At 44.7% G+C, this 12,583-nt stretch overlaps 1 protein-coding gene across 1 annotated transcript in view; it reads left to right on the top strand.

Moving 5' to 3' along the window:
* The window catches only part of LOC140204643 (excitatory amino acid transporter 2-like), a 71,396-nt gene that overhangs the window by 40,713 nt on the left and 18,100 nt on the right, over window positions 1–12,583 (top strand). Inside the window, exons 5-6 of the mRNA XM_072271340.1 lie at window positions 687–867; window positions 10,715–10,841. Of these exons, the coding sequence (XP_072127441.1) occupies window positions 687–867; window positions 10,715–10,841 (308 nt within the window). The remainder of the gene's footprint in view (window positions 1–686; window positions 868–10,714; window positions 10,842–12,583) is intronic.

Raw genomic sequence — 12,583 nt, 5'->3', positions numbered from 1 at the left:
GACATCCCTCTATTCTGTGATTGTGCCCTCCAGTCCTAGACTCCCCCACTACAGGAAACATCCCCTTCACATCCACCCTATCTAGGCATTTCAGCGTTTGATAGGTTTCAATGAGATATCCCCCTCGTTTTTCTAAACTCCGGTGAGTACAGACCCCAGAACCATTAAATACTCCTCATATGACAAAGCTTTCAATTCCAGATTCTCATGTTTTAATACAAGGGGAAATATTCAGTGCTTGTTAATTATGGTCACATGCATCAAAGTCCAGTGAAAAGCTTTTGTTTATGTGCCACCCAGACTGATCACTCTAGACATAGCGGTAGTAGAAAGAGAACGGAGAGCAGATATGGTGTTAGTGAAAATCAAGTGTAGCTGCCATGATGAGGTAGATTGGGAGATTAGAGAAAATCCTGTCCTGTAGGAGAGGCCCTTTCACGAGTCTGATAGAAGCTGTCCTTGTTCCTGGTTTTTCATGATCTCAGCAAACTCTTTCATCTTCTGTCCAGGGTAGGAAGGGTCTTTGACTACATTGGCTGCCTACCTGAGGCAGCAGAAAAAGTCCACGCAGAGGAGGTTGGTTTGTGTGATGTACTGATCTGTGCCCACAGCTCCGCACTTCCTTGCAAAAAAAATTTCAAGGATGCCTTTATTTTGCCAACCGTTCTGATTTGCTCATGAACCAGGTCCAAACTGTACTGAAGAAGGTCCCGACCTCCCTGCCTGAAGAGGTCAAACCTGACAACGCAACGCAAGGTCTGGCCGGAAATATCTCTGCTCAGAATGGAACACCTCCAGCCATCAACAGCCGGCAGGCTTTTGTCATGAAGAAGCAACTGGAGTTGAAGTGGGGAATGAATGTTTTAGGTAGGACTGTACCTTGCACCATTTCACACGGGGCACATGTGTGTAGGAAAGTCTCTCTGTCAGAGAGTCAGCTAATGACTAATATAGACACAAACCAAGTAGGGAATCATAACGACAAGTGGCATCCTTTGAGATCTCATCTTTTATCTTTTATTTTATATTGTTCTCATATTGGGAAGGTGGTACAGGAGCCTTAGGTCCCACATCAGCAGGTTCAGGAACAGTTATTAGTTTTCAACTATCAGGATGCCGAACCAGCATGAATAACTTCTCTCACTTCATAGTTCTTCATAAATTCTGTAATGTTTCTTTATTTTCCTGTAAATGCCTGAAGAAGATGAATCTCAAGATGGGACTAGGTGAGAGTAAGCATTCGGCACGGACTAGAAGGGCCGAGATGGCCTGTTTCCGTGCTGTAATTGTAATATGGTTATATGTGGTTATAAGATAATATTAAAAAGGCATCCGTTAGTCTTGCGAGACCATGGATCTGTGCCTGGAAAGTCTTCACTCTCCAGGGCGCAAGCCTGGGCAAGGTTGTATGGAAGACCAGCAGTTGCCCATGCTGCAAGTCTCCCCTCTCCATGACACCAATGTTGTCCAAGGGAAGGGCATTAGGACCCATACAGCTTGGCACCAGTGTCGTCGCAGAGCAATGTGTGATTAAGTACCTTGCTCAAGGACACAACACGTTGCCTCAGCTGGGGCTCAAACTTACGACCTTCAGGTCACTACTCCAATGCCTTAACCACTTGGCCATGTGCCCACACAAGATAGTATATGGTAAGATATATGTACTTTCATAATAAATTTTACTTTGAGTTCGATATATAAGTCAGGATGGTGGTGAGTGGCGGTGTTTCCAAATGCCCGCTGCCTTTGTCTATCCTCACAGTAAAAGCCACAGATTTGGGAGATGCTACAGAAGAAGACTTGGCAAGCTTGTAGGCAGTGTGAGAGGGAGGATAGGCAGGTGATAGAGAAGGGATGCACTCAGACTGATGGTTTGAGATGTGTCTATTTTAATGCAAGAAGCATCATGACAAAACGGATGAGCTTAGAGCGTGGATCAGTACTTGGAGCTATGATGTTGTGGCCATTACAGAGACTTGGATGGCTCAGGGACAGGAATGTGTACTTAAAGTGCCAGGCTTTAGATGTCTCAGAAAGGACAAGGAAGGAGGCAAAAGAAGTGGGGTGTGGCACTGCTGATCAGAGATGGTGTCACGACTGCAGAAAAGGAGGAATTCATGGATTGTCTACTGAGTCTGTGTGGGTGGAAGTTAGAAACAGGAAGGCGTCAATAACTCTACTGGGTGTTTTTTAAAGACCAGCAAGGAGTGGATAGGGAGACAGATCTGGAAAGGTTTAATAATAACAGGGTTGTGGTGGGAGATTTTAATTTCCCCAATATTGATAGGCATCTCCCTAAAGCGAGGGGATTAGATGGGGTGGAGTTTGTTAGGTGTGTTCAGAAAGGTGTCTTGGCACAGTACGTAGATTAAGCCTACAAGAGGAGAGGCTGTACTTGATCTGGTATTGGGAAATGAACCTGGTCATGTGTCAGGTCTCTCAGTGGGAGAGCATTTTGGAGATAGTCATTATAATTCTATCTCCTTTACCACAGCATTCGAGAGGGATAGAAACAGACAGGTTAGTTTAATTGCTTTTAATTGGAGTAAGGGGAAATTTGAAGCTATCAGGCAGGAACTTGGAAGCATAAATTGGGAACAGACATTCTCAGGGAAATGTACGGCAGAAATGTGACAAATGTTCAGGGGATATTTGCATGGTGTTCTGCACAGGTACGTTTCAATGAGACAGGGAAAGGGTGGTGGGGTACAGGAACCGTTATGTACAAAGGCAGTTGAAAATCTAATCAAGAAGAAAAGAAAAGCTTATGAAGGGTTCAAAAAAAACTAGGTATTGATGGAGATCTAGAAGATTATAAGGCTAGCAGGAAGGAGTTTAAGAATGAAATTAGGAGAGCCAGAAGGGGCCATGAGAAAGCCTTGGTGGACAGGATTAAGGAAAGCCCCAAGGCATTCTACAAGTATGTGAAGAGCAAGAGGATAAGACGTGAAAGAATAGAACCAATCAAGTGTGACAGTGGAAAAGTGTGTATGGAACTGGAGGAGGTAGCAGAGGTACTTAATGAGTACTTTGCTTTAGTATTCACTACGGAAAAGGACCTTGACGATTGTAGGGTTGACATACAGTGGACTGAAAAGCTTGAGCATATAGACATTAAGAACAAGGATGTGCTGGAGCTTTTGGAAAGAATCAAGTTGGATAAGTCACTAGGATTGGGCGAGCTACACCCAGGCTACTGTGGGAGGTGAGGGAGGAGATTGTTGAGCCTCTGGCAATGATCTTTGCATCATCAATGAAGACAAGAGAGGTTCCGGAGAACTGGAGGGCTGAAGATGCTGTTCCCTTGTTCAAGAAAGTGGGTAGAGGTAGCCCAGGAAATTAAAGACCAGTGAGTCTTCAGTGATTGGTAAGTTGATGGAGAAGATCCTGAGAGGCAGGATTTATGAACATTTGGAGAGGCATAACATAATTAATAATAGTCAGCACGGCTTTGTTAAAGGCAGGTTGTGCCTTATGAGCCTGATTGAATTTTTTGAGGACGTGACTAAACACATTGATGAAGGTAAAGCAGTAGATGTAGCCTATATGGATTTCAGCAAGGCATTTGATAAGGTACCCCATGCAAGGCTTATTGAGAAAGTAAGGAGGCATGGGATCCAAGGGGACATTGCTCTGTGGACCCGGAACTGTCTTGCCCACAGAAGGCAACGAATTGTTGCAGATGGGTCATATTCTCCATGGAGGTTGGTGACTAGTGGTGTGTCTCAGGGATCTGTTCTGGGATGCCTACTCTTTGTAATTTTTATAAATGACCTGATTGAGGAAGTGGAGGGATGTGTTCGTAAATATGCTGATGACACAAAGGTTGGGGGTGTTGTGGATAGTGTGGAGGGTTGTCAGAGGTTACATTGGGACATCAATAGGATGCAAAACTGGGCTGAGAAGTGGCAGATGGAGTTCAACCCAGATAAGTGTGAGATGGTTCATTTTGGTAGGTCTAATGTGATGGCAGACTATAGTATTAATGGTAAGTCTCTTGGCAGTGTGGAGCATCAGAGGGATCTTGGGGTCCGAATCCATAGGATGCTTAAAGCTGCTGCACAGGTTGACTGTGTGGTTAAGAAGGTGTATTGGCCTTCGTCAACTGTGGAATTGAGTTTAAGAGACAAGAGGTAATGGTACAGCTATATAGGAGCCTGGTTAGATTAGATTAGATTAGATTAGTCAGACCCCACTTGGAGTACTGTGCTCAGTTCTGGTCACCTCACTACAAGAAGGATGTGGAAACTATAGAAAGGGTGCAGAGGAGATTTATGAGGACTTTGCCTGGATTGGCGAGCATGCCTGATGAGAATAGGTTGAGTGAACTCGACCTTTTCTCCTTGGAGCGACAGAGGATGAGAGGTGAGGTGACCTGATAGAGGTGTATGAGATGATGAGAGGCATTGATCATGTGGATAGTCAGAGGCTTTTTCCCAGGGCTGAAATGGCAAGCATGGGAGGACACAGGTTTAAGGTGCTTGGAAGCAGGTACAGAGGAGATGTCAGGGGTAGGTTTTTTTACGCAGAGAGTGGTGAGTGCGTGGAATGGGCTGCCGGCAATGGTGGTGGAGGCGGATACGATAGTGTCTTTTAAGAGGCTCTTGGATAGGTACTTGGAGCTTAGAACAATAGAGGGCTATGGGTAACCCGAGGTAATTTCTAAAGTACATGTTCAGCACAGCACTGTGGGCCAAAGGGCCTGTATTGTGCTGTGGGTTTTCTATGTGCATCTTAGCAATCCCACATGGAGCAGTCATGCTGTCTCAACACACAAAGTGCAGGCAGAATTCACCACCTGAAAAATTTGTAGGGCTGAAGGGCTCGTGGTAACATTCCAGTCCAGATAAAGGGTTTGACAGTCCAGCACATTGCCTGTCCATTCCCCCACAGATCCTGTCCAGCCTGCTGAGTTGCTCCAATAGACTGTGTATTGCTGCAGATTCCAGCAGCCACAGAACCCGGTCTCTCCAGCCCCTCTGCCCTGCTTGTGAATGTAATGAATGCAGAAAGGCTTCGAGGAAGTAGACTGAGTGACCACATGACCAGGCTTCTGACCTGCTGCTTAAATGGAGATAAGAGTCTATCGAAGACAAGGGGCCAGAAGAGTGAAGCATTTGAGACTTCCAAACCATGTAGGTTGAGGAGACGGGAATAAGAAGTTCACTTGGTTACATTTTTTATTACGTATTTATTTTATTAGCTTTGGATGTCACATGAACGTAGTGAAACATATCCTCCTCGCTGATGTATCAACACTGGCGAACCTCAGGGGTGTGTGCTTAACCCACTGCTCTACTCTCTGTAAACACATGACTGTGTGACTAGACGTAGCTCAAATACCATCTATAAACTTGCTGACAATACAACCATTGTTGGTAGAATCTCAGGTGGTGACAAGAGGGCGTACAGGAGTGAGATATGCCAACTAGTGGAGTGGTGTCGCAGCAACAACCTGGCACTCAACGTCAGTAAGACGAAAGAGCTGATTGTGGACTTCAAGAAGGGTAAGATGAAGGAACACACGCCAATCCTCATAGAGGGATCAGAAGTGGAGACAGAGAGCCGCTTCAACTTCCTGGGTGTCAAGATCTCTGAGGATCTAACCTGGTTCCAACATGTTGATTTAGTCATAAAGAAGGCAAGACAGTGGCTATACTTCATTAGGAGTTTGAAGGGATTTGGCATGTCAACAAATACACTCAAAAACTTCTATAGTTGCACCATGGACAGCATTCTGACAGGCTGCATCACTGTCTGGTGTGGAGGGGCTACTGCACAGGACTGAAAGAAGCTGCAGAAGGTTGTAAATCTAGTCAGCTCCATCTTGGGTCGTAGCCTACAAAGTACTTAGGACATCTTCAGGGAGTGGTGTCTCAGAAAGGCAGCGTCCATTATTAAGGACCTCCAGCACCCAGGGCATGCCCTTTTCTCACTGTTACCATCAGGTAGGAGGTACAGAAGCCTGAAGTCACACACTCAGCGATTCAGGAACAGCTTCTTCCCCTCTGCCATCTGATTCCTAAATGGACTTTGAACCCATAAACACTACCTCACTTTTTTTTTAATATACAGTATTTCTTTTTTTTGCACGTTTTAAAAAATCTATTCAATATACGTAATTTATTTATTTATTTATTATTGTTTTGTTTTATTTATTTATTTTTTCTCTGCTAGATTATGTATTACATGGAACTGCTGCTGCTAAGTTAACAAATTTCAAGTCACATGTTGGTGATAATAAACCTGATTCTGATTCTGTTATTTACCAACACAGTCCAAGTATGTGCTAGGGGCAGACCACAAGTGTCGTCTGGCTTCTGGCACTGACGTAGCATGCCTACAACTTTATAAACCTAATCTTTGCAAGGTGGGACGAAACCAGACCACTTTAAGAAAACCCACTCGGTCACGAGGAGAACATACAAACTCCGTATAGACAGCAAGACGAATTGGCTCCAGGTTGCTGGTGCTCCAGTAGTGTTACACTACTCTGCCGCTCCGTGATAAATTTTTGAAATTTAGCACAATCGCAAGGTTCCAGCCTGCAGCTGATGGTCCAGGTGGAGACATTTATGTCCAGGGGCACCAAAGAAGCAGTGGCTGAGGCTTTGCCAGTTGTGCGGGGGCTCTAGCCTTGCTAAGCTGCTGTCTACTGACCCACAGCAGACCCTGCCTCCTCACTCAACCCGTACTGTTCACCAGATGCGATGCTGCGACAATGCGTTGCATGGTCCTATCAGGATGGTCAATTCCTTTCCAGCTCTGTGTAGACAAGAATGTATTTGTCAGAAAATAGACTATTATAGGACAGCACAGGCACTTGATGTTGTGCTGGCCTTTTAAGATCAATCTATTCCTTCCCTCCCACATTGCCCTTCATTTTTCTATCATCCATGTAGCTATCTAAGAGGCTCTTAAAAGTCCCTAATGCGTCTGTCTCTACCACCACCCAGCCACTCACCATTATCTGCGTAAATATCTATAAGGCATCCATTAGTCTTGCGAGACCATGGATCTGCACCTGGAAAGTCTTCACTCTGCAGGGCGCAGGCCTGGGCAAGGTTGTATGGAAGACCAGCAGTTGCCCATGCTGCAAGTCTCCCCTCTCCACAACACCGATGTTGTCCAAGGGAAGGGCATTAGGACCCATACAGCTTGGCACCAGTGTCGTCACAGAGCAATGTGTGATTAAGTGCCTTGCTCAAGGACACAACACGTTCCCTCAGATGGGGCTCGAACTCACGACCTTCAGGTCGCTAGTCCGATGCCTTAACCACTTGGCCACGTGCCCACCTCTGAGGTAAATACCTACCTCTGACATTTCCCTCCAACCATCTTAAAATAATGCCCCCTCGTATTAGCCATTTCCTCCCTGGGAAAATGTCTCTGGCTGTCTATGCCTCTTATCATCTTGTACACCTCTATGGTCAACCCTCATCCTCCTTCACTCTGAAGAAAAAAGCCTTAGCTCGATCAACCTATTCTTGTAAGACTTACTCTGTAATCAGGCAGCATCCTGGTAAATCTCCTCTGCACCCTCTCTTAATCTTCTACATCCTTCCTATAATGAGGCGACCAGAACGGAATACGATATTCCAAGTGTTTCTTGTAAATAGGGCATACTGCAGCCAAGGTAGAGGGAAACATGTGACAGCTAGTAAATAGTTTTGTCCATGTGTTGAGTTTCGTCCTTTAATGTTTGCGTTAATGAAGGAGGATCAACTTTATTCACGATATATATTTACATGTATTCGGAATTTACTGTGTTGTATTGGTCAGGGCACGACATACAGCAAAAAACAACAGCATTCAACAATTATAAAGAAAAATGTTATATATAAATGAAAGTTAGAGGTTAAAGTATAAAAATGTGAATAAATATATAAACACCAGCATTTATCTACAACGTAAACAGCATTATAAAAAGTGGTTTAAACTGTTCACAGTGCAGTGACAGGGTTAATGATCAAGAAAGGTTGGAGTGGGCTAACTAGAAAAGTTGATCAGATTAACTGCCTGGAGGAAGAAAGTTTTAAGATGGCTCGAAGTTTTTGCTTTAATAGTCTTATAGTGCTTTCCAGACGGAGCATTTGAAAAAGGCAGTTTGCAGGGTGGGTCGGGTCCACAGTGATATTTTTCCTGCCCTCTTCGTTGTCCTGGACACATACAAGTGTTCAGCACAAATGAGTGGGCAGGAAAGGTTGACACAAGTAAATAATTCCAGGGATAGTTCAAAGTTCAAAGTAAGCTTGTTATCAAGTGCAAATATGTCACCACATACTACTATGAGGTTCATTTTCTTGGTGACACACTCAATAGATTAATTACTATAACAGAATCGATGAAAGACTGCCCAACTAGATTACTCAACTAGAGTGCAGTAGACAGCAAACTGTGCAAACACAAAAAGGAGGAATAATAATAATAAAAACAAATACCAAGAACATGAGATAAGGAGCCCTTGAAAGTGAATCTGTTGGTTATGGGAACATTTCAATGATGGGGCAAGTGAAGTTGAGTGAAGTTATTCCCTTTGGTTCAAGAGCCTGATAATTGAGGGGTTGTAACTGTTCCTGAACATGGTGGTATTCGTGCTGAGGTGCCTGTACTTTCTTCCTGCTGGCTCTGAGGGAAGTTCTCCATTCTGGTTACCTGGGTAGGACTGGTATAATAAATGGTAGGGTCATTATACATAGTTTGCTTAAAGCGGTGTTCAGTTGTATAGTGTGATGAAGAATGTGCTTGGTATGTTGGTATTTATGAGTCAGGCTACAGAGTTTATAAATTGGGAAGTTATGTTGACACAGGTGAGGCCACACTTGGAATATTGCTTACAGTTTTGGTCACTCTGTTATAAGAAAGATGTAATTAAACTAGAAAGTACTGTATACAGAAAATACTTTCCAGGATGTTGCCTGCACTTGTGTGCCTGAGTTAACTGGAGGTTACATCAACTAGGATTTTATCCTGGGAATGCAGGAGACTGAGTGTTGGCCTGATAGAGATATATTTGTTCACGAGGGGCATAGACAGGGTGAAGGCACATTGTCTTTCTCCCTGGGAGGATGTGCTGAATTGGTTAAAGATCAGCGGGGAGGGATTTGGAAGGGACATCAGGGAAGCTTCTTCACAAAAGGATAGTGCGTATTTGGAATAAGCTGCCGACAAGAGTGGTTGAGGAGAGCACATTAGTGAGATTTATAAGCCATCCAGGTAAGTACATCAATAGGAAAGGTTTAGAGGGCTATGGGCCAAGTGCGGGTAGCTGGGACCAGCTTGCTGAGGTTGAATTGGCCTAAATGGCTCGCTTCCATGCTGTATGGCCCCATGACTTGATCCACCTTTGACCTGGTAGCTGTCAGGGCCACTGTTGGCTTACCAGGAGTTGAACACCAAACTAGCCCTTGCTGCTTGGGGGCACAGATAAAAAAAAGGACACTCTACAGCGAGACTGGAGTTTGGCCGGGGGAACAGAGGTCACCTTCACTATACCCTCGGGGCTCAGGCCATTGAGGAGGACAGGGTGAAAAAGAACAGAGAAGGTCAAATGTTGGCGTGTCATGTTCCTGATGTTCTGTATTTGTAGCTTGCATAATCATCCCACACTAAATGACTACGTACATAATAAAGAGTATTTCCTGAACTGGTAATGGATTTAATTGGGAGACTTTGGGAAGTTGAGAGGGAGCAACTCATAGATGAGAGCTGAGTGCCCGGTGGGGACCAATGGTGAGTGAGCTATCCCAGAGTGGACACAACAAGCCCCTTAACCACAGGTACTACCCCTACCTGGAAACCCCATACATCCCTACGTATACTGTATGGGGGTGTATAAATTATATATATGTACTCTGACAATCAATTTGCTTTGAACTTTGACTTGTACTGTTTATTGTTTTTTGAGTTGAGTAGTACACGTGGGGATATTTGGAGCTCAGACTGGAAAAGGAGTTTGACTGTACCTATCAATAACATGACGGATAAAGTGGGCACCACCACATTGTAAATTTTCTCTGTACTCTGTACAGCTCAGAGTCATGGAGTCCTGGACCACTACAGCACAGAAACAGACCCTTCAGCCCAAGCAGTCAGTGCCGACCTGTTACTCTGCCTAGTCCCACTGACCCGCACCTGGGCTAACGCCCTCCCTACCCTTCCCAACCATCTCCTTGTCCAAACTTTTATTCGAGCCTGCATCCTCCTTCTTCTCTAGCAGCTCGTTCCACACCTGCACCTCTCTCTGAGGGAAGAAGTTCCAGCTCAGGAAACCCAGTGAATGTTTCACCGTTCACCCTAAACCCATGTCTTCCGCTTCTACTCTCATGCAACCTGAGGAGAGAAAGCCTGCTTGCATTCACCCAAACTGTATCTATATCTTATCTATATCGATATAACTGTCTTTCTATCTGCCTGCCTGTCTATCCATCTCTTTCTGTATGTCTGTCCTTCTTTCTATCTATTCATCTATCCATCCGTCTATCTGTCTATCTAACCATCTGTTCATCTATCTATCCATCTATCCATCTATCTATCCACTTATCTTTCCATCTATCCATCCATCTATCTATCTATCCATCTATTCATCCATCTATCCACCTATCCATCTATCTTTCCGCCTATCTATCCATCTATTGATCTGTCAATCTATCTACCTACCTATCTATTCATCTGTCTGAGTGTTTGATTATTTCTATTGCCATTTGTCCTCTAGGTCTGATTGGGTTCTTCATTGCGTTTGGGATTTCCATGGGCAAGATGGGAGAAAGAGCTCAGGTGATGATTGACTTCTTCAACGTGCTGAACGAGATCATCATGAGGCTGGTCTCAATGATTATGTGGTAAGACACAGAGCATCGGCCAAGCAGGACACTGCTCTGCGCTTTTCCAATGTCTCTTGGGCTTTCTGAGGCTTCATCATCTAAGTCTTCAAAGGGACAACCACAGATTTCGAACGGGCTCAGTCTGAGATGAATGAGAATTTAGGAATTTCCGTGGCAAAGTTAAATACAGCAAGAAAGAATTGATTACTCCAATTTTGATGCTTATGTTATTCTTTGAGTTTTGGCCATTGTACATCAGAGGAGTATTTGTTGACATTACGGGTCATTTCTCATTAGGAGTAAAGGGTATGTATTTCTGGTGCATTTTGGTTGATATTAGCATCCAGCCAATGAAATCAGTGAAGCGTTGTGAGGTCAGAGATGCAGCAGCCAACTGTGCACAGTAAGCTCCTAAAAATTGGGAGGTCAGTGTAATCCAATTATAGCGCCAGCGACCAAAGTTCACTTGCACTGCTGTCTGTAAGGAGTTCGTACATTCTCCCAGTGACCACTTGCGTTTCCTCCCACATTCTCAAGATGTATGGGTTAGTAGGTTAATTGGTTACAGGGGTGGAATTAGGTGGCGTGGGCTCTCTGGTCCAGAAGGGCCAATTACTGGGCTCTATCTCTAAATTGAAATCTCAAAGGTCCAGATCATGCATTTTCCATTGACCCAGGACCAAGTGGTGAACATAGAGCACAGAAAATCTACAGCACATTACAGGCCCTTCGGCCCACAGTGTTGTGCCGACCATGTAACCTACTCTAGAAGCTGCCTAGAATTTCTTTACTGCATAGCCCTCTGTTTTTCTAAGCTCCATGTACCTGCCTAAGAGTCTCTGAAAAGACTCTTCCATTCTTTTGTCTTCATTCACCAGCGGGATGTGTGCCTCACCAGCGACGCCAGCTGACATTACCCTTTACAATCTGAAGAGGCAGTAAAGAACAGACCACGTTGGTGGCGCTGGAGATGTGTAGGTTGGCAGATTTCCTTCCATAACATGGGCCATAGGGTCACATAGCAGAGAAACTGCCCCATTGTCCTACCGTCCGCGGACCATCGAGCCCATTACTTTAATCTCAATTTATTCCACCCACATTCCCCTCAAATCCCCCCAGGTTCTACCCCTCACCCACACAATCAAGGCAACTCACAGCAGCCAATTCACCCACCAGCCTGCACAGCTTTGGGCTGTGGGAGGAAACCAGAGCACCCAGAGGAAGCTCACACAGTCACAGGGACAGCATGCAGACTCCATACAGATATTGCCAGAGGTTGGGATTGAACCGCAGTCAATGGTGTTGTGAGGCATTGACTCTACTCACTGTGTCATTGTGTTGTCATCTGGTGAATGGGTTTCTGCAATGATCTGGTGGTTTTGTGGTTATTGAAATTAACTTTTGACCCAATTGTCTTTTTTCCTAATTCCCTATGATTATCCTGGTCACAGCTTGCATTCTCCAGAACAGTGTGGTCTAAATCGTGGCTACTGGTTCACTCACTTAGCCACTGCGCCACCTAGTGGTACAATGCATTCATTTCCACCCTCCTAATGCTGGTAGGCAAGGCTTCCCATTACCTCTGACAGCAGCTCAGACCAGGAGCTTGAAAGTCTGGGGTTGGACTTGATTCATGAACCTCAGATTCAGCAGAATAATTGCTAATGAAGCAAGGTTGCCACTGTGAAGATGATCATAGGGTTTTTGTCATTCCAATAGATCAATGACAGGGTGATGAAACAGTTGTTAGGATGTTGGCC

This window comes from Mobula birostris, chromosome 11 (genome assembly GCF_030028105.1).
Source record: "Mobula birostris isolate sMobBir1 chromosome 11, sMobBir1.hap1, whole genome shotgun sequence".
NCBI lineage: Eukaryota > Metazoa > Chordata > Chondrichthyes > Myliobatiformes > Myliobatidae > Mobula > Mobula birostris.
Note: the sequence above shows the minus strand (reverse complement) of the source record. Positions and strands in the feature narration are given on the sequence as shown.